This window comes from Paroedura picta, chromosome 11 (genome assembly GCF_049243985.1).
Source record: "Paroedura picta isolate Pp20150507F chromosome 11, Ppicta_v3.0, whole genome shotgun sequence".
Taxonomy (NCBI): domain Eukaryota; kingdom Metazoa; phylum Chordata; class Lepidosauria; order Squamata; family Gekkonidae; genus Paroedura; species Paroedura picta.
The window spans coordinates 37,254,071-37,276,226 of record NC_135379.1 but is presented as its reverse complement, the minus strand read 5'-3'; the positions used below and the strand labels follow the sequence as shown (position 1 = coordinate 37,276,226).

The following is a 22,156-nucleotide window of genomic DNA, read 5'->3' as shown; positions in this document are numbered from 1 at the left end:
TCAACTTTTCTCATTTAAAAAAAATTATATGAATATTCATGCTTTAATTGTAACCAATGTTATGATCGTTGTACACCACCCTGAGATGGCTAGTCCGAGAGGGGTGGTATAAAAATCTAAATAAAATAAAAAACAAGCATGTAATATTACTGATCAATAAGAGAAATTTCACATATAATTCTGCCTTTAAACATTTAGGTTTACATCATATGGAACCATGGTTTCCTTAAATGAGCTTTGATTACTGTGATTGTTTGGATGAAGGCCACTCCACTGACTATTGCTAGTTAGGGCTGGTCAAAGCAAGATGTGAAGTTGGGATCTGACTGTTGTTTTTTTTTTAATCTACAGTTAGTCTTAATTATTGGTTGGCGTGACACAGAGATGCAGACCTCATGGCTTAGCTTTGTTTTTCTGTCATTAGACCAATAAACACAGAGACACAATGCTTTCTTTCATTTTTTTATTGAAAGCTTCATCAAAGAAAAGAGAAGTTTAAACCTAACATCCACTGATCTACAGAAAGCCCCTGGAATGGGCAAAATGGCAGCTAGTAGGATTGTGGTACAAATGAAAAAAATAATGTAGAAAAAAAAATCTTCAGCAATACAGAACTTTTTCATGACATTTTGAAACATTAGCACATTGATGCCCTTACAAAACAGGATCACAATCTGAATTCCTTTCAGAGGCTTTGTGGGCTATAGCTCAGGAACTGGGAGGGGAGGAATTAGAAAGGGGGTCTTTTCCATCCACATAATTCTGAAGCCCCAACTTCTTGATTTGATTTTAAACCAATGGACGCCTTCTCATTTACGTGGAAAAACAAGTTTAAAATTGCTGCATGCAGTCTTGAAATGTCCTATTTTTAAAAAATAAAACCTTCTTTCCCCTTTACAAGCATATAAATGAATGCATTTGTTTTTCTATCACTTAAAGAATGGAGCTGCCCTAGACTGACCATTAGTCAAATCTTAAGAATCAGCCCAGCTTAAATCTGTGCACTTCAATGAGTAGAACTGTTTCCCCCTTTTGCAGGGCCCCTTCTCACAATCCTTAATTGTTAACAGGTTATAGGTTAACTAGACTCATTCTGTGCCTCGGCCGAATAGTCAACTGAATGCTTTATCTAAAGCTCAGAAAACTAGTGAGTGTGAGTTGACTGTTTGTCAAGGCTGAGTCACACAACCACCATATTGACTTCCTGCTTGGGCCAAGCGGACAATGTTTTGCTTCACATGCAGGATGCTGCCAGTCTTATAGACCTTCATTCTCAGGGCAGGATGCACTCAGAGTGAACTTCACTTTGAAGCAACCAGTTGGGGCTTCCTTGCCTCCATTTTGTTTTTTTTTTAAATTGAAATCCAGTTCATGACAAACCGGGGCATCATTTTACAATTTCCCTTTTCAGTCCCATAAATGTCCAATGTCATCAGCACTCCTTGCCCTTGGAAGGATATGGACGAAGAACTCAATTGCTTGTTTCCCCTGTTGGCAAAGAGGCAGCATGGATACATTCAACCTACATCTGGCAATGTATTCAAGGTTTGTTGAACTGGCACTTCTTCAGCCTTTAATACCAAATAACTAAAACTTTTCAGGGGCTCCTGGGAAGGCTTTTCTTGTTTGAAAAGGCAATGTCTTCCATAATAATTAAGAAAACCTTTCAGAATCAGGGCCTAGCTGTAAATCTGAACAGCTAGTCTTTCACACCTCCTTAGGAGGGTGGAAGAACCCCAAATGTAGTAGCTGTCAATATTCAGACCCATTTATGTAAACACAAGAATTTTAATCCCCATGGAAGCAAACCCAACATTCATTTTACAGCCTTTGTAACACATTTTCATTAAAAAAAACAACAACCAAGAACATGACAGTAAAAGTGAAAATACTGTTTATTTTCTACAGTCTGAGGTATGAAGAGGAATCTGATGCTTGATTCCACTTTCGGTTATAGGACGCCAAAAAAAAGGGGGGGATGTTTCCCCCCCAAAAAAGAGAAATAAACCCTCCATCTGATATTTGATGATTCCTGAAATCCACTAATCAAGGAAGGAGGAGGCCAGCTGAACTGCTGACACTCCTTCTGGCCAAGGTTGCACATGGATTTTAACATGCATGATTATGTGTGTGCTTTTTAAAAAACAAAATAATTCACGCAACACTGTAGAGGAACGAGAGCACATAAAAAAGAGAGAGGTTCTCTGAAACATGCAGCGTGCTTTCCTTCACAATCCCTTCATACAGCTAGCCCACTTAGAGGATCTGTAAGATCCTTTACACCTGTTTACATCAGAACCAATTTCATGTTAAATAAAGCCTTGAAAAGAAGTGTTGGCCATGTATGATTCAAACACAAATATCTTCCAATTCCATATTTGGACTCATCACCACATGGATTGATTCATTGTTTTAAGCTCATCATCATATCTTTCACGTGACTCTTACTCAAGAGATAATAGCCTAGGAATCTGTACTTAAACCTGTTGTACTCGTGCCAGCCTCAGTATTAAAATGATGAGGGTGAGAAAAACACCTTCAAGCTGAAAAATTATGAACCAAGGCAGCTTTCTACATATTTCACATCATTTCTTCAATACCATCGACAACATAATTTAGCTCAAAATACTGTGACATATTAAAAATAAACTTTATTACACTGCAGGCCTTCTCAAATCTGCTGAGTGTGGTTGCCATACATATATAAATAATACCTTTCCTTCTTCTTTTTAATAATGTAAAAATGCATTTTAATGCTTAAGCTCATTGCAGAATCCCTTGCCTGTCTGATCACCAGTTTTCCTACTACTCTGATGTGAGCACAACTATCGCCGAACATAATACAATGTGATGGACGCATCCAAAACATCCAAATTCTGCTGCACAAATGGGACATTGAACTATCGTAACAAGATACTCTCAGCTTCTTGGCAAGCCAGAGTCATGCATTTAGGAACCCACCACTAGGAACATATCTAGGGATCATTTAAGGAAACATCCAAGATTCAGGGAAGGGAGAAGATCATTGAAAACATCTAAAAGAAAATTAGAATAGCTTCTTGTGGCGTCTTTCAGACTAACATCCCAATCCACAACCACTCACGATCAAATATTTGGATTAAAATAAGCAGGGAGTAGCTCGGTTCTAATCAAGACAGTATAGAGTGTTTTGGATCAGGTGTGGATGAGTAGAAAGGATCATAATCCACACAGCATTTGCTTTAAAATAATGTGATAGTAATAAATTGCGAACTGAAAAGAGTTGTTGTGATGTACAGTAGGACTGGGAAGACTGAAGTTCAAGCCCCTATGCACCCATGATACTCACAGGGTGATCTTGGGCCGGCCCAACTTACATGGGGCTGTTCTGAAGATAAAACAGAGGAGAGGGGGACCACATGCAGCAGGGGTGGCTAAACTGACAGGAACTCATGGACATCTGGAGAGCCACAGTTTGGCCACCCCTGACATATGGTGTTCTGAGATCTTTGGAAGAAGGACAAGATAAAGATGTAACAGAACACCAATATTGATACACAACTCCAAGTCAGTTAATATGTTGTCACAGTTGTGTACTATCACCTGAAAACCACTCCTCAAGCACTCAGCTCCATGTTAGCGTAGTAATATATGAATGGCAACATCACAAAGGATAACTGCAATTATGTGGTCCTTGTGTCAACAACTGCATTTCCCACGCAGCTGATGCTGATGTTGTAAGCAGGAATAGACAAAGTGATGTTCAAAGGGAAGCTGTGTTTGAAGAAGCTTCCTGGGCCCTGGTTATGATTACAAGCCTATATAGCAAATTTAGTATGTAGAGTTATTAGAAAAGATCTGATCTTTGGAGACCTTCCATGAATTGGTGTAAATGCCACTTGGTGCCTGCATCTAAGCATGGGCAAAGAGTGTACATAAGCAAAGAAGTGTAGAGCTTCAGAACACAAATCCAAATAGGCTCAATTGACTTGCCAATCTTTTTGATAAAGTAAGGTTTCATCTATGTACCAACATATTAACTCAAGCCTCACCCTTTGGTTTTCTAGACCAGGGGTAGTCAACCTGTGGTCCTCTAGATGTTCATGGACTACAATTCTCATGAGCCCCTGCCAGCATTTGCTGGCAGGGGCTCATGGGAATTGTAGTCCAATAATATCTGGAGGACCACAGGTTGAAGATCCCTGTTCTAGACTGTTTCCACACCGGAGGTTCCACACCAGGCTGCAGGCTGGGGTTTGAGCTGGGCCAGGTTGCTCCACCTCTTCCTGTTCCCACACATGGGAGCTCTTGGCCCAGTGCACCTCATCCCCCCCCCCAGATTTGTACTTCTGCATGTGAGCCGTAGTAGCAAAGTTACCAGTGTGGAAACAGTCCTAGGGTCAATGTCTGACTTAGTGGTCCCTTACTCCAACATAGCCACATACAGGCATGCCATTGTCTTCTAGCTCTTAACCCATTCAACAGGTCTAGCAAAATGAGGGAATACATTGAATCAAGTGAATCCTTTCTTCTTCTATTACAAAAAATGTTTGCATTGTAGATACCAAACAAACTTCCACAATGATAGAACCCCTAATACAATAGGTTTTGTCCATTCTTTTTTGCCTTAGTAAAGAATCATTCTGCCATAATGGTTTTATTTATTTTTTGTCAACCTCCCTCCCCCCAGTACCCACAGACAAGAAGAAGAAGAAGAAGAAGAAGAAGAAGAAGAAGAAGAAGAAGAAGAAGAAGAAGAAGAAGAAGAAGAAGGTTCAGAATGTCTAAATCGGGGTAGTCAAACTGCAGCCCTCCAGATGTCCATGGACTATAGTTTCCATGAGCCCCTGCCAGCATTTGCTGGCAGGGGCTCATTGGAATTGTAGTCCATGGACATCTGGAGGGCCGCAGTTTGACTACCCCTGGTCTAAAGAAACTAGCAGAGTTCTGAATCAAAACAGGCAGGTCCCTCAGCCAGGCCATTTGCCACACGGTAGCTACCTCGCAGCCTCCTCGTCAACTGCAACAAGGCTTGTCTTTGCACCAAACCAGAATTTATACAGAAGCAATAATTAAAGGGGGGGGGGTGGACCCAACCTTGCTTCTTTTCATGTACATCAGGAATTGTGCCACGGAAGGATAATTTCTATTTATACACATCGAAAAAGACAGAGCATAAAGAAGAGGAAAACAAGACTGGCAGGGTTGGGTATATATATTTTTCCACATCCCTTCCAGCAGGCTGTTCACACTTTCCCAAAGAGGGAAAAAAATGAGAAGAAAAAGAAAACCAAGTGATGCACGCAGAACATAAACAGCAATGGCCAAGCACGCGAAGGAAAGGAAGAAGCTAGAGGTCTTTAGAGAATCTTTTCCCCCCCTCAAGTTGTTGCCCTTTTAGTTAGAATTGTCCATATGTAGTCAACCAAAGTGACATGCTCTTTAGAATCTCACATAATCAGGTCCTCTTTCTATGCCAGTTGACCAGATGATCCTAATATTTTGTAAAACATATTTGCATATCTAGCAGCCATTTGTTTAGGTAACCCGCCCCCACCCCTACCCAAAAGGAGATACTGCAGTAAAAATAAGGAATTTGTATTCTTAAAAAAATACTTGATTCTCTAGAAAGACATTTTAAAGTAACCACGGACACCATCGCGCAATCTTCTGACAGTACTCCCAAACACCGTTTATTTCACTATATTGGAGCTTGTATGGAAATCAAGTTCAGTGGATTCTATCCTTAATACTACATATCTGGTTGCTTCAATTGCCCCCCACCCTAATACGGTTACCCTGTTTTGAATGTACCACAGCAGTTGTGGCGAAACCTGTCTCTTTTCTCCAAACTACAACCTTTTCAGTCATTTGGCTTGTGTGTGTGTGTGTGTGTTTAAGTGCTTCCTTTGCTAGATCTTTCTGCCTGCTATAGAGAGAAGGAATCTTGTACTTGCTCATCAATAGCAGCTCTGGTTGGGGGTGGAGAGGAAAATCTGGACAACCTCCTCGGACATGCTCATGTTCAACTGATAACCATTTATATCATGATTGCACACAAAAGATTCCTAAAGAATTGTGCCCCTTGTAAACTAGGGGAACCACTGAAGGATAAGGAAGTTGGGGAATGATAGTAATGCATATTTTTAAAAAACATTTATTCATAAAATTCTGTGGGGGACTGGCAAAAATTTGAGGGGCCTTCCCCACCACTAGCCATTCTCCCCAAGTTGTCACTGAATGACATCCCCTTCTTTTGGAAAAAGATTACATTTTTCTTAGACCATCCATATATAGAGTCCATATATTCTTTTTTTTTTCTTTTAAAAATAGGTTTAAATCAATTCAATTTACTTGCTATTGTCTTTTGCCTCATCAAACTAATTAGTGATTGTCAGCAAACAGATTAAGACAACAGAAAGTCAGTTAGTATAAAGTGACTGTTAACTTCATGCTTTCATGAGAGAATCAACGTGAGCAAATTTTTCTCAGAACTTTTTTTCTTCCATGGGAGAATGAAATGAAACTCTGATCATCTCTCTGCCTTCAAGGGCATCTTCTGAGTGACTCAAATGCACCACCCCATGACAAAGTGAAGATGGCTGGAAGATGACAGAGGGAGTAGGGAGGAAATGAAACCCACAGGGTGCAACAAAGGAAGACTGCAGTTCCAGTACCAACAGAACCAGACAATATAGCAGAAAAGCTCAGCAAAGTTAAAAATGCACCTGGGTCGAACCATCAGCAAGTCACTCCTTTCTCATGCTGTGAAATCCTACTAAGCGCTACTAAGTACTAACTACTCAGACCTTTCCATTAGGAGCCTAAGTACGTACGATGTAAAACACCAGTGGAAGATAGTTTAAACAAACGCAAAGTTAAGAACTGGTCCGGCCATGTAGGTCAAATAAAGATTTTTTTTTTTAAGGAAAGAAATAAGAAAAAACCCCTCTTATCTTCTGGACTGTGGTAGGGTGTCATTTCATCTTTGGTATAAAATAGGCCATCCATAGGCTGCATTTGATCACAACTAGGAAAGACTACAGAAATTGTCAACAATTTCTTCTAGCTATTGCTTTTTTTTGCACTTTTTTTGACCATAAGCTCCTATCTACGTTAAGTCCCCCCCACCCAATGCTCTTAAGCTAGGTGTTTGCAATGTGACAAGCAAAGCAGACTAAAAACTTTTTAAAGCTCATAAAAAAGACTGCAGATAAAAAGCACTAACGCTTTTGCCGGCGATCACGCTTTGTAAATTAAAAAAACACAAAAATCTCCATCCTGCAAGGGAAAAAGACCCACATTCTTGACAATGCGAGCCGATTCCCACACCCCAGGTCAATAACTTTATTGAAAACACTTTAGCCTTCTAGATTCTTCTCTGTCAACATTTAAGGAAGTTCATAAAAGTCTCAGCATTTTATTTGATCCTTGACATCGCTGCAGTTCCTTTTTCTTCAAAAGAAGAAAAAAACCCCACATTTTCTGCTAAACAGCACAGTTCATATATATTTATATATATATTGTTCACCCTAAAAATCCAGTCTATGAAACTACAGCACCAGCTGACACCGGCGTGCACTTGAATTCGTTCTCCTTTCTTCTACCAAGACGTTGACAGCTTTGCCTCGAGAGCTTTTGACGTCCTTAAAATTAAGGCAATTAAGATTCAAGATAAACCTTACCTAAACTTCTCTTTAAAAAAAAAACAACAAACTTCCAAAAATAAAAGACACATCGGATCTCAACAAGAAGGGGGAGGGGGAAGAGTAGCTGATTTCTTGAGGAAGACCATTAATTTCCATTTCTGCTCACTCCCTCTTGACATTGTCGGCTTCCCTGTTGTTGTTTCGGGGGGGGGGGAATCTATCTACACTTTCGAGTAAATTCTGAATTTCAAATGTTCATCCAGATGAAATATCAAACCCATTGTTTGGCCATGGGTTTCTTTTTCTTTTTTTTTCTTTAATAAAAAAATAGCAAAAATAAAACTATCAGACTACATGACTGAACAATTTGCACAGCACATAGAAACACTGTTTAGTTTTTGTTGTTGTTGGGTAAGGTAGAAAATGAAAAAGAAAATTCGGTTGATGCCTGTGCAAACTGGAAGCCAACTTCTTGTTCAGTGAAGTTTCTCCACTCAAGGCAAACTTTGTAGACTGACATTCTTCAGTCCTGTTTATTGTCTGTGAAAAGAAAAGAAAAGAATTAAGAAGATGGCTTTTCTCCACCCGATGAGGTCTTAGAGTGGCTTGCTTTCTTCTCCCCACAACAGGCACCTTGTGAGGCAAGTGGGGCTGAGAGAATTCTAAGAGAACTGTCTCTGGCCCAGGGTTACCCAGCTGGCTTCAGGTGGGGAATCATACTTGGTTTTCCAGGTTAGAATCCACCAGTCTTGACCACTACACCACCCTGGTTCTCAGACTTAAGTTTTAAAAGTTTAGAAATAATATCCTTCCCTGCCAAGTCCTCTTTCCAATAAATGCCAGCTAAAATTTGTCACCAAATTTAATGTGACCACAGGCCCTAAACTAAAACTGGGAAGGCTGAAATTGATAACTTAAAAAAGAATTATATGCACACACCTCAATATATACAAATATATTTGTATCAATTAAGGTTCTAGTTAATGAGCAAGACTGATGATACTAAGCCAAGTAACAGGCACAAGCTTTAATTCTGTGCAGACATACCTGTAATTGTGGCTTACGTTCTGAAAGCATTAGTGCATTCCTACCTGCTGACACAAATCCCCCCCTGCTCCCCCCATAATCAGAGGATGGTCCAAGATCTCGAAAGGGAGGAATTCTGATATTTATTTATTGCATTTATATGCTACACTGGTAATGGTAAAACAAGAAACAATAATAAATTATCATTAAAATTAAAAATAGTAAAAAAAATACAGTACACTAAAACAGGAGCTATTCCACGATGAGTGGACTAATCTCAAACCATTCCACAACAGAAATCTTTTAAAGCCAGTTCAGAAGACAGATACCAAAGCCTTTACTGGCATTTAAGAAGTAGATATGCAGAAAATAACAAATGATATAATGGTAAAACAGAATACCTTCTGAATACTAATTCAGAAGGTTGTTCTCTCCTCCTGGGGAGGGAAACCCAGAATTTGGGAGTAGCCACTGGAAAGGCCCTCCTACTACTCCGGGCCTTCCTCACTTCAGATAAGGCTGATTTCCCCAGAGAGGGGGAACTGAATCCCAGTTCAGGCAGGTGGAGGCAGACTTCAAAGGACTTCAGACTCAAACACTTATGGGCTTTAGGGACAAGACCAGAACTCTAAATTGACCCCCAAATATCAGTGTTACTCAGGCCAGAAACCCCCACAACCCCCGCCCCCCAAAAAAAAATTCCTTCTGGATTTCTTCCTCAGACCCAACCCAAATATGTTAAAATAAAATTGTATGACTTGTTCATCAAGAAACATGAAAAACTCTGGAAAGAAACCTGGCCCAGAAGGTGTAGGTTTGTTACTATCAAATATACATTGCTTTGTCTTAGCCAGTTGCAACTCTAAGCCTCATCTGTGATGTGGAATGCAGCAGGACTCCTCTGCCTCTACTGAACCCCTTGATATTCTGATCAAGGGGACCAAGGGACTCTCAAAGGTAAAAAGGGGGTCTGCAGTGGAGAGGTGAATTCCCCAAAATTACTTTCTCTTCCTTCACCAAGGAAATGTTGTTCCACTGGCAACACTGTTGCTATGCCAGTGTAATAGCACCCTTGAATCCAGCCCATAGAGCAGCCATTCTTAATTTTTTATCATTGAGAAGGCCCTGAAACTTTCTTCAGGCTTTGAGAAACCCTGGAAGTGGCACAATTGTGTGGAATATAGTTGGGAAGTATAGCTGTGGACACGGCTACCTGCAGCCCCTCCCATTCCCACTTCCTCCAGGTCATTTTGGGAAGGGGGTGGGTGGGTCAATATGACTGTATGGTCATATTGCCCAATAAATGTTTAATCAATTTAAATTATTCATTTATTTAATTTATATATTATATTTGTATACCGCCCTCCTCTGAGGCTCAGAACTATATATTAACTCCCACCCATTTGGCAAATCTTTCCAGAACCATCAAGAAAGCCTGCTATAGACTGTAGAGCTTCTGGCAAGTATATAAATAGCAACAATGCTCATTATTGATTTTTCAACCAGATCGCTCTATGAAATGCAATGGTGCAAATTCAGGCTACCGTCCCTGAATTAAATGTGATTACTGGAATACATTCAAGAGAAAGTCGTACCTGTTCTACAGGTCAATGAACATCATCAGCTTACTTTGACTGTTGATAGGAATATGCAGACGCATGTTCACTGGATGCTTCCACCGCCATCTGTTGCTGTTGACCACTGGCTTCCTGTGATGAAGGTGCTACTGTCTGTGGAGAGGTATCGGCAACAACACCCTGAAGAAGAAGAAGAAGAAAGGGGGAGGAAACAGGAGCACAAAAGGGCCTTACTACTTTGAATAATGTCAACAGAGCAGAATCAGCGCAATCTTACCAACCTCATTATTTCTGAGCAGCTGTACTGTTGCTTTATTGCTGGGGATATCAAAAGCCACATGCTGATATGACGTAAGGGCTACATGTTTAAAAAAAGAGGCATGCCATGATTATAGCTCTGCACAGAAGGCCAGAAAAGACCTTTTCCTTATCACGCAGTACTGGAATCCACAAGTTGTCCACTATTCTACTTTATTACACACAGGTGATAGACCTGATTTAGATCTCCCTGAGAATGACGGGATGCTTGACCCGACAGTGTAGCTTCCCTCTTCACTGCAGTGAGATCAGAATCAAGCCCCACCGAACAGGCACATAGGGATTGTGACACACCAAGGGTAGGATCTGTATCTGTATCATGCTTCGAACAAGGGCATGAGGGGCTTTGGGCTCATGTAAAAAATATTCCCAGGGGATGAAATGCAAAGGGCTGATGAAGAAAATATCACAGCAACACGTAGTGATTTGCTATGGATTTTTAAAGTTTTTATGTAAACCGCCACAAGCTGGCTATGCCAGAAGTGGTGGTCTATAAAAATAAATAAATTGGAATTTGAAGGAACAACATTCTTTTTGCCACCTGAGCTATTTTGACAACCAAACTGATCCTTCCAAAGAATCGGTCTTGAAAGCTGTGTGATGGTGACTTCATTCATGCCCCAGTAATGGCTCAACGAGTTAAAGGTAACTGCCGCGGTATTTCATTGTGCAGGCCTCAAAGCATTACCCTTGAAAACTCAAATTTGTTCTCGTTACTGTCCTATAAAGCCAGTGGACAGATAATTCCGAATTTATTCATTTATTTTTGGGATGTGAGGTAGCCAATTACCTTTTAAGAATTTAGAATCCCGAAAGCTTTCTTTCTTTCTTTTAAACAAAAAGAAATTTATAGCATGGTGTTCTTTTATAAAGATCAATGGAGAGTGTTCCAAAAAAAGTTGTTATGATAATGTTGACAGCAAAACATGATAGAGAGTGAAAAGAAATACCATTGTGCTGTACAGATTTCAAAAGATGGATGAAAACAGGAGTGAGATCTGAACACATGGGAGTGATCACGGAAGAATAACAATATTTGCAGGCAAAACAGTGTTAAAAAAAAGAGTCAACACGTAGAGCCCCAATATAGATATAGCGAGGGTGTGGCTACACAGCTGCTGGGGGGAGGGGAGCATCTTCAGCTACCCAAGGAGTAGTGACTGCAGCTACTCTACAAGGAGGCATAGATCAAGACACAATCACTGAGTCCATGCTGTCCATCACATATAATTGGGTGAAAAAGTGGGCTATAATGAAACTGGGAGGAAATATATGAATTTAAGAATAAAACCCACCTTTCTCCCCTCCCTCCACCAAATGCCCCCCTTCCCTTTTCTGATATTTGTCTGGAAGGCCTTTATGAAGATGAACAGCAGAGGAGGTCAGACTGCAGCTCTCCTGGTAGCTTGGGTTCTGCGGTGCCGACAATATACTTACTCATTAGATCGACATCAGCAGGACTCAGCCCCAAGGAAGGAGGGAGCAAATCCTTCACCGGGGATGAAAAAGCACTCAGTCAGTGCAGCATCCTCCAGGTCTGTATATACAAGAGGAAGGTTTCCTTTGCTGAGTCATAATTTCTGGTGCCTTGTGGCTTTCAGCAATCCCTACCGGCGTAAGTCTTAGGCTAACGGAAGCAACCGACCCTTTGGGTGCTCTTCTCTGCTGGAACCTCTTTGCATTTGCCATCCAGTGGTTGGCTCTTGCCTCTTGGACACTCCCCATCCACCTCCCCATCACTCCTGCCACTTCATGGACCATTCCATTTCCTCTTTGATTTAAAAAAGAAAGAAAAGAATTTACAACCAAGTGATCTCGCCACATTGTCTCCAAAGAGAGATCAAAACAAGTGGGCAACCCCACCTCTGAAAGCAGTTTAGGAGTCTAATGAGATAGGATTGATATGTTCAGACACAAGTAGACTTACTTCAAGAGGGACAGCTGTTGGAGGCACAGGAGTGTACTGGGGAATGTAGGTCCCTTGCATAGGTGCAGCAGCTGTCATGTACTGGAATAAAGGAAAAGTAGATTTAGGCTCCAAAGGTTAAAACGATAGCAAAAATGTTCACTATGCCGTATTTTATTATCAATCAAGTAAATAATGTTCCATTTAATTAGGGTCTCAACCCACTAAAGCATGTCAACGGACGTCATAACTAACTGGTGATGTCTTATCAGTGAGTTTGTCACTGCAGCACAACCGCTGCATTTGCAGATCAGCCATTTCACGTATCTGAGTTGTCATCTGATAAACTGTTGTCTGACAAACATGGCTGCATGAAACTATTCAATGTAATAAGGAATGAGTACCATCCAGTTACACTCCTGTAAGTCCCACTGATGCCAACTGGAAAACTAAGCATATAGTGAAAAATTTTGCCAACTGAAAATTTTAGGCAACTAAAAATATTCAACATTGGCTCAGTTGCACCCAGAGATAACATAACAGCATGATGCAGCAACAATGATTTTAAGTGGGTTTTAAGATGCTTTCAACAGAGATAGTTAGGCATACATGTTAGTAGAACAATGAGGCAGAGTATGCATTTACTCTTCTACCATATACAAGAATCTTGAGGATACTTCATGATGAATAGTTCAGAGGGATTAACACATTTGGGAGTAAAACAACTGAGAGCCAGCCTGGTGTAGTGTTTAGGAGGGCCAATTTCTAATCTGGTGAGCCGGGTTTGATTCCCCACTCCTCCCACACATGCAACCACCTAGGTGACCTTGGGCTCACCACGGCACTGATAAAGCTGTTCTGGCCGAGCAGTAATATCAGGGCCCTCTCAGCCTCACCTCCCTCACAGGGTGTCTGTTGTGGGGAGAGGAAAGGGAAGGCGATTGTAAGCCGCTTTGAGACTTCTTCGGGTAGAGGAAAGCGGCATAGAAGAACCAAAGCAGCATACAAGAACCAGACTTCTAAAACCAGTGTGATTCCTTGTCTGTAAATAATACCAGACTGCCTTATTTTAAAGAAAAATCACACCAATTCCAAATGCAACTTACATTTGGGCAAGCCCATTAAGGATCTCAGCCTCCATCCATGCTGCCTTACTATTTAAATCAGAACAATTAAGTCTCCAGAGACCTGGAGAGAAAGAATAACGGGAAAAGCAAAAGAGATAAAAGGAACAGATGTCTCACAGTTTCCATAGCTGGGATTACTAACAGGATTCTCTTCTATGCATGAATTATTTTTAATTTCTATATAGTCTTCCTTGCTATCAACATCAGAAATCCTACTGAAAAGCTCTTGGCCTCAAGTGCTACAGAAACATCCTTAATTACATGTGTTTTTCTGACATTCTTACAGTATCATTCCCTTCCTGCCTTGCTTACACAGAAACTTGGCTGAAGGCAACAAATTGCTCAGATCCTTCAATGTCCTATCAGTATTAAGCTGTCACATCCAGACATTGCTTTGTTTTGCCACTCTCCAGCTATAGCTCTATTCACTGACAAATATACTTAGTGTTGTTGGCATGACACCTCCAGCACCTGTTATCTTCAAAGATGCACAGAAGATGGGTACACTCACAGAATGCACTTGATGAATTTTAAAATCATTAAAATACAGGCCAGATTTTCTAGCCGAAGTAGAACGAGCTGGAGGTGTTTGGTTTGATTATTCATTGAAGGGTATGCTTTTAACATTTTTTTCTCGTTTCCTAAGATGGCAAATGAACCTGGGAGTGTTTTGACTACATACAGTTACTAAGAGACAACACTGTGGCACAGAAACACAAGGGAAACAAGATGTATCTTTAGAGTGGGAAGTCTGAGGGTAGATACGCAAAGGACTACATCTACACAGACAATAATGTTTTGACATTGATAGAGCTTTTCCTCTGCAGAGCAGAGAAGGAAAGACGCAGCTTTATAGCATTACTATTTTAATTGAAAATAACTGGGGATAAGTGTGAATTCATGGTAATCACAGACGTTGAAACTTTATTAATCGAAATTCCACCAGACAATATCCACTAAATGTTCTGAAATTTACTAGAACTGTTATTGTTCATTTTTGACATTTGGAAAGAACAGTTATTCTGTCATCTTGTTGTCGGGTTTCATTTCCTTTACCTAGTGGGAGTGAAAACAAGGTGAAATACATGTTCGACAGGGATGCTATTTTGGGGATAGGCTGAGGCTCAGCAGTGGAGCGTGTGCTTTGTATGGAGAATATCCCTTGATCAATCCTCAGCATCTCCAATTAAAAGGAGCAGTTGGGAGGTGATGGAAGAGACCTTGGTGAGACCCTGGAGAGCAGCTGACAATCAGAGTGGGCAATGCCGATGTTGACAGAATCACGGCTTGACTCAGCATAAGGCAACATCTTGGGAAACTGATTGTCCCAGTCGGCATCTCTGTATACAACGCTTCTACTTTTCGCCAGTCACTGCACTCTCAGGCTTTCGGAGGGCTTTCTGATGATACAGAAGCACGAGTCCTATGGTTCCCTCTGAAGAAAAGACCCATGATGGCGCTGGAACCCACTGGGAAGCTAACAGGACAGATGTCGAGACTGCAGCTCAACCTCTCCTGAGATGTACAGCTTCACACAAAACTGAGAGGGATGAGTGCAGGGATTGGGACTTTCTGCAGCCAATCTTGGGACTTTCTGCAGGGGACAAAGGCTTTGACTGCACACATGACAGGGAAGCAGATCTACAGAGTCCAGGGGGAGCAGCCTACCCTGAAGACTCTGAAAGAAAGAGAAGCACATGATAGTGAAGAGCAAACACCTGTTCACACTTAGGAGATGTGAGGAGGAGGAATAGTAATGACAGAACTGCTGGGGTAGGATCCGGGAACTTCTGGATGTATTTTAATTAAAAACAGCTGTGGGAAATGCAATATGCATATCCTAACTGTTCATGTGTAAAGCAGAAGAGAAATATCTTTTAAGGAGAAGTGGAAGAAGAGTTGTTTTCATACCCTGCTTTTCTCTACCCGAAGGAGTCTCAAAGCAGCTTACAATGCGGCTTCTCTACCTCTCCTCACAACAGACACCCTGGGAGGTAGGTGGGGTTGAAAGAGCTCTGAGAGAAACTGCTATGTGAGAACAACTCTAAGAGGACTGTGACTAGCTCAAGGTCAGCCAGCTGTTTGCATATGAAAGAGCAGGGAATCAAACCCCAGTCTCCAGATTAGAGTCTACCACTCTTAACCACAGGCTTTCTCAACCAGGGTTTTCTGAAACCCTGGGGTTGCCTGACAGTCCTGGAAGAGTTTCCTGAAGGGGTGGGAGTTAATTTTTAATATATTTTTTAAGTTTGTTAAATATTTATTAGGTGATATGACCATATATGGTTGTGTCAACCTGCCCCTCCCTCCCAAAATGGCCAATGATGGGCCTGCGGGTGGGTTTGTATACAGCTGTATACCAGGTGGTTTTGTATACAGCTGTACTTCCCACCCATATTGCACACCATCACACACCACGTCTGGGGTTTCTCGAAGCCTGAAGAATGTTTTAGGGGTTTCTCAATGGTAAAGAAGCTGAGAAAGGCTGCTTGATAGGTCAAAGAAATATACCCCTAGGGTTTTTTAATGGGTTATTGTTTTATTGTATTATGTTTCATTGTACCACAATTGTAGGATTATGTAACCCGCTGCGAGCCAATTGGGAGTGGCAGGCTAAAAATCAAAATAATAAACAAACAAACAAATAAAACTATCACGTCACTTGTATTTTTATACCCACCTACTAGTGATGCATGAATTGGGGAACAGTGCCTTTTTAAAATAAGTGCAACCATCACATGAGAATCAAAACAAAACGTATCTATATTTCATCTCCTTCTGGAGAAAAGTGTTAATGAATTAACAAATTTAGGATCCACATTATTGGTGCCAGCTCTCAAAATCCAAGTCTAGACACTGCATCACTACTATAGCTATGTGAAAATGTCTGATTTGCAAAGGAAGCTGATGTAAATCATACAGCTGCGGGATATATCTCAGCTCCAAGGATTTTACCAGTTATTTTCTGTTCTCTTCCCTGAACAGGACTCTCCTTCTTTTAAGCTTTACCAAAGGTACAGAAGAAAATGCTTTGGGCCATAGCTAGAGGCATGGACTCCTGAGTTTTGCCATTTCTATTCTGAGTCAAGTCTTTTGATTTATATGTGAGATGAGGGCATGAAAAATTGAGCTTCTAAATGTTATAACAAAAGTTTTTAAATATTAAATGTTGTATATTACATTCAAAACACTCTGAATGATCTATGTGGAGTTTATGGCATGTGGGGGTTTTGTAAGATGATTATTATATTGTGACCCACCAGGAGCCACTATGTAGGAGCGGTGGGATATAAATTGAAACATAAATAAATAAATATAAATACAAACTGACCAGGCAGTGAGAAATCAGAAACAACAAAGATATATAAAGTGGAAAAAATTGACCCACCAAGCACACCATTCAATAACCTGAAAACAATCCAGACAGGACTATCAAAACTCAACTGGCAGATGAGTTAGTCTAGAAGCACCTCGGAGATGAACAAGATTTTGGAGCTATAAGCTCTCTCTTCGTCAGATACAACACTTGAACTCTCAAGTGCTTATACTCCGAAATTGGCCTCTAGGATGCTACTAGATTGAAATCTAATTTTGCTATTGTAGACTGGCGTGGCTACCCTCCTGAAACTGGATCAGTAGATGAGCCTTAAGAAGGAAAGTTGAGAGAAAACGTACATCTAAACCAGCGGTTCTCAACCTTTTCGTCGTCATTATCCCAACTTTGGCGGCGGCGGCAGCATGCAGGCGCACAACAATTGAGGTGGTCAGTGCCGTGGCTCTGCCGCCTCTACCCTCCTCTGCCAGCCGCCGCCCGACGCCTCCACCACCCGCCTCCACTCAGAAGATACATAAATGGGTATTATGGGCACTGAATGATATCAAGGAATCCTTAAATTATTTCATACACCATGGAACCAATGCATTATACATTACATCATTGATATTCAGCTGTTCTCCCAAATGGAGACCTACAGCAATTCACCTTTCTCCTTTCCTCAATTTTATCCTCACAGGAGCCAGTGAGGTTGGTTATGCTGAGAGTGTGTGACTGGCCAAAGGTCAACCTGAGAGCTTCCATGGCACAATAGGAATTTGAACTCGGGTCTCCCGAAGCCTAGTCCACCACTAACCAGTACACCACCCAACATTTTTTTCATCTCACAAACAGTGCAGCTCTTAGGTGGACAAGTATGAACCGGATCAGCTGAATTCTTCAGGGAAGCAACGAAGCTACATGTCGCTCTCTATGCTACTGCTACAATGCCTGACTGAAGGATCTCTCAAGAAGAAACGACAATACGCTTGCTTTTTCCACCAAGAATAGTGTTCAGTGGCATATACCTTCTTTTAGAGACAGAAAAGAGTATTACAGTTTTCATGTCCCCAACCCCCCAGCATTAGAAACACAACTTATGCGCATGAAAGAATTCCATGAACTGCAATGGGGTAATTCCGAGTTTGATTTAGCACATCACTGAGAACTATGCCTTTGATGACAACTGATAAGAAGCGAAAGGAATGCTGGTTCACGCTGCCTTGGCACTGCATAGTACTGAACAGAAATACAGCAACTGCAAGCAGCCAGTAAGCCATCTCCCTCCCCCACAGCAATTTTGTTTGATTCACATGTGTGTTTAACACTCACTTCCATAGCAATTCAATTGCAGTGCCAAAGGAACAGCTTTTCTAAAATTTTGTTCTTGTTGCTCCTAACCACTACCCAGTGTTCCCCAATTTTTTTTGGACGGGAACCAGTCCACGGGGGAGGGGGGGAGGGAGGTGCGAATCTAGGCTTGAGCTAATTGGCCTCTTTGTTGGCCGATCACTCCCGGCACACTGAACACCGCGCTGCGGAGGGCGGGGGAGAGCGAGGCACGTCCCTCCCCCGCTTTGGCCTGGTACCGAAGGTTCTGGTCCACAGCCCAGGGGTTGGGGACCCCTGTGTAGATGACACCCTCTCAAGCTCAGATTACACTTCAGTCTGCATTATGAACATGTAGACTATGGATCAAACCCCCTTGGCTCACAATTAGAAACAGGGCTTCTGTATAACAAAGCAACTTTTTTTTTTCTTTTCATGCAAGCCATTAGAGCAGGGGGGAAATAATCAGTATCCAGGTAATCTGATCCAGAATGACAAGCAATTTCATATAGTTCATTGTTTCCTAATATTGCATATCTCTTTGCCCCAGTGTTTGTACATCTGTGCACAGATGTTCTCCGTTCACAGTGTTTTGGTTTCAAGTGTTTTGGGGGGGGGGAATCAAGGAAACAAGTGAATTGGCCACCAAAACCTTCTGATACACAATCAGCATTTTCTCTGGGCACTGGTTTCGGCAGTTCTTTGCCCATCTGCCACTGACAACTGCCAATTTATGCAGCTCTCCTGCATCAGCACCCGACGCTGCCCTCCTCAATCTGAAGACAAGCGTCAATGCTAGGAATTTTAATGCAAAGCAGCATTTAATGAAATCAGGGCAAAGGGAAAAGGCAGCAACCCACTAGTAGGGAAAAGGAATTAATCAAGCCTTGTCTCTGTGCTGAGATTTCAGCACTCTGATCATAAATAATTTTAGACAGGATGTTCCACTACAAGATGAGAGCTTCTGGTAACTGTTTGAAAGCCAAGTAAGTGGATGATGGCTGTCCTGGTTAAAGTTTTGTTCGGTTAATCAATATTTGGAATAAAGTGGAAGAGGGGGGAACATTTGCAGAGAAGAAAAAGCAAAACGGAACAACAAGAAGCAATGATTTTAAAAATTCCACTTGGGAGCACCACAAATTATCGCTGTGAATATGCTTTGCCTCACAGAAGTCTCCATTAAGCCATTAATGTAGGGAGGGGGGAGGGGAGACGACAAATGCTTGACAAGCAAATGGGTAAACTTTCAGCTGAAACCCTTTGCTCATTATATGCAGTGGGTGTTGATTTTTTTTCCTTCTTGGCAGGAAATGTCTTAAGGTAAACTGACTCCAGTTGACTGGCAAGCCGCCATTCTCCGACTCGCGCCCCTCCCCTCCCCAAGCTCTTGTTACAAAGGTCTGTTCTAATGGATTGGGTATAGTGCTTTTCCATTTTGCTAATGAGAAAAGCTAAAGGCCATTACTTGTTCAGATTAAGATCCCAGCAGGAAGGAATGTGATGTGTGCATTACAAGGGCATGCGTAAAGGAAATACACGGCACATCCCATCCATCAGACATGAGGCTGGGAAAACTAGAATACCTTGCTCTCGTCCCGTGGATATAGATGATAAAAGATGGAAGAAGATGGGGACAAAAAATTGTCTTTTAGAGATGACTGGTGGGAATTAAGATTATATTGGTATGATGATCAATGACCAGGGTGACTCTGTGGCAAAAAATGTAATTACCAAAATGAAAACTTTCAAATGAGAAGGAACGGTTGTCATATTTCTAAGAACAATGACACCTCACAATCAGGTTGCACCTTACGCCTTTTTCCGCTTGAAATTCTAGATAATTGAAGGTGGATCCGAGAGCCCCTTGTTTCCAACATTAGGGCAAAAGATGGGTTTTCTGAATTCCTTCAAGACATCTTTTTTAATGTTTAAAAGGCTGGACTGAATCTTAGCTGGGGGCAATTTTTAAAATGTAGCCACACAAAATAATAGATGAAGCCAAAAGTAACGAGAGATGGTTTTCTTGTGTCTCTGTGTGTCTGAACCTGCATTAAAGGTTTCAGCTGAAAGAGGAAGATTCTGCCACACGCTGATCAGTTAACCTTGCTGAATAACCGGGGGGGGGGGGAGTGGGGCGGCACCACAGAGAGTACTCCAGACAAGTCAGGCGGGCAGACGTGCATGCAGGTAGGGCAGATAAGCCAGCACGGCTTTTCCATCTTCACCATCTATGACTATAACCTTTGCCACAAAGCAAAATTGAAAAATGGTTTTGAAATATGGGAAGTTTAGAGAACAGTCTGAACTCATTCCCATTTGGAATGCAAAGCACAAGCCAGGCATGGGATGCAAGCTGAAAAACACTCCTGGAATAAATGGGGTTAGAGGGATGATCAGCTGCTGTACATCCGAGATAAACATGCCTGTGTCATGCACTGCACACGGCGATGCTTGCTTGGTTGAAACAAGCAGAGTTGGACAGGGGTGAATTAAACAAGAACCAAAGGTTATAACCATGTTAAGTTAGATCACTACAGCGAAAAAATGGCCAGCTTCTATAAATTCAGTAATTTAAGCACTATTCAGTGTCAGTTCTGTATAAACAATGTTATTATCATATATAAATGGTGAAACAGCATTGTAAAAAATGACAGAAATGAACAAATGAAATGGGGGGGGGGTATAGCACTAGAAATGGGCAAAGTCAACAGGCTTGTAACAAACAACTTATAAAACAAAAAGGTATTTTATTTAGTTAGTTATACTGTCCTAGACCAAAATACAAAAAACCATAAAGGATAAAAACAAAATGCTGTAAAAATATTTAAAAGGGCATATTTGTTGTTGGGATTCCCCCTCCCAGTTACCAGCATTACTGTGCATTTGGATATCAAGGGTTTCCTTGGCTTTCCATCTGAGTTTGCCCCAGAATGCTTTGCTCTGAAACTTCCGGAAAGATCACTGCAATGCCAGGATGACTACTAAGTAGGAGAGAAAGTATGGATTCTCCCAGTGTACTCTCATGGCAGCCATTTCCCCCACAACCATTCTGTTCCCCCACCAGGTTTTCTGAATCCCTAGCTTTCTTTTTATTAAAGTCATTATCCCCTTTCATTGCAGAGATATAAGGAGAAAAGTATATCTCCAAACAAAAAGGAACTAGAGAATTTTTTTTTTTAAAGAAAGAATTTGGAGAATTCCAAGAACCCGTTATACATATTTTTATGCAATTGTATTAATATAATAATATTATTGCTGATTTAAAAAAATATTATAATAGCCCCAGTGGTGTGTGTGTGGGGGGGGGGGAGTTGCTGCTGGTGGATCAGGGAAGGGAAATTATGGGGAAACTGTCATGTACAAGCCCCCATTGTTGCTGCAATGTACTGATAGCCACAAATCAGGATGGGTAGCTGTGTTTGTCTGTCTGTAGCGGCAGAAAAGAGTAAAAGTTCGTTCCCTGCCACAAATTTTGTTAGTCTTTAAGGTGCTGCTGGACTCTTGCTTTTTTTCTATTGATAGCCACAGCAATGAATAGACTAGAGATGCCAATCCCTGTGCAGAACACGCCATAAACAACTCTGTAAAAAGGCTTAGATGGAAGAATTATGGACCTGCAGCTGTAGCTATAAGCTTGCATGGAATTTCAGTTCTGTTGTATAATTTTAAAATGCTTTTGCCTTCCAAAGGGGTCAATGGACAATCACTGCTCCACACTGTTCCTAGAGCAAACAACAAGTGCCATGGAATTCCTGTTTTGCATGTATGTTCAAACAATAATATCATGATGGATAGCGTGGTATATCGTGGTCTGTTGTGGAAACCACAGACATCTCACGGAGATCTTGCAGGATTTATTTTTTTAAGTCCTTGGGTCCTTTCATTTACTCTTCAGCATGTTAGCCAGATGGCATTCTAACTGACAATGAAGT

The 22,156-nt window shown here is 41.3% G+C and overlaps 1 protein-coding gene across 6 annotated transcripts in view; it reads right to left on the bottom strand.

Annotated features, from left to right (window-relative positions):
- Positions 1-464: 464 nt before the first annotated feature.
- Positions 465-22,156, bottom strand: part of RBMS3 (RNA binding motif single stranded interacting protein 3) — an 862,898-nt gene continuing 841,206 nt past the window's right edge. For 3 of the 6 annotated variants that reach the window (XM_077304656.1, XM_077304652.1, XM_077304655.1), the window contains 3 exons: positions 12,477-12,557; positions 10,250-10,411; positions 465-8,168 (listed from right to left, as the gene is read on the bottom strand). In XM_077304656.1, coding sequence (XP_077160771.1) covers positions 10,280-10,411; positions 12,477-12,557 — 213 coding nt within the window. In that variant the 3' untranslated portion in view covers positions 465-8,168; positions 10,250-10,279. The remainder of the gene's footprint in view (positions 8,169-10,249; positions 10,412-12,476; positions 12,558-22,156) is intronic. The other 3 variants (XM_077304653.1, XM_077304650.1, XR_013225653.1) reach the window with 2 other exon arrangements.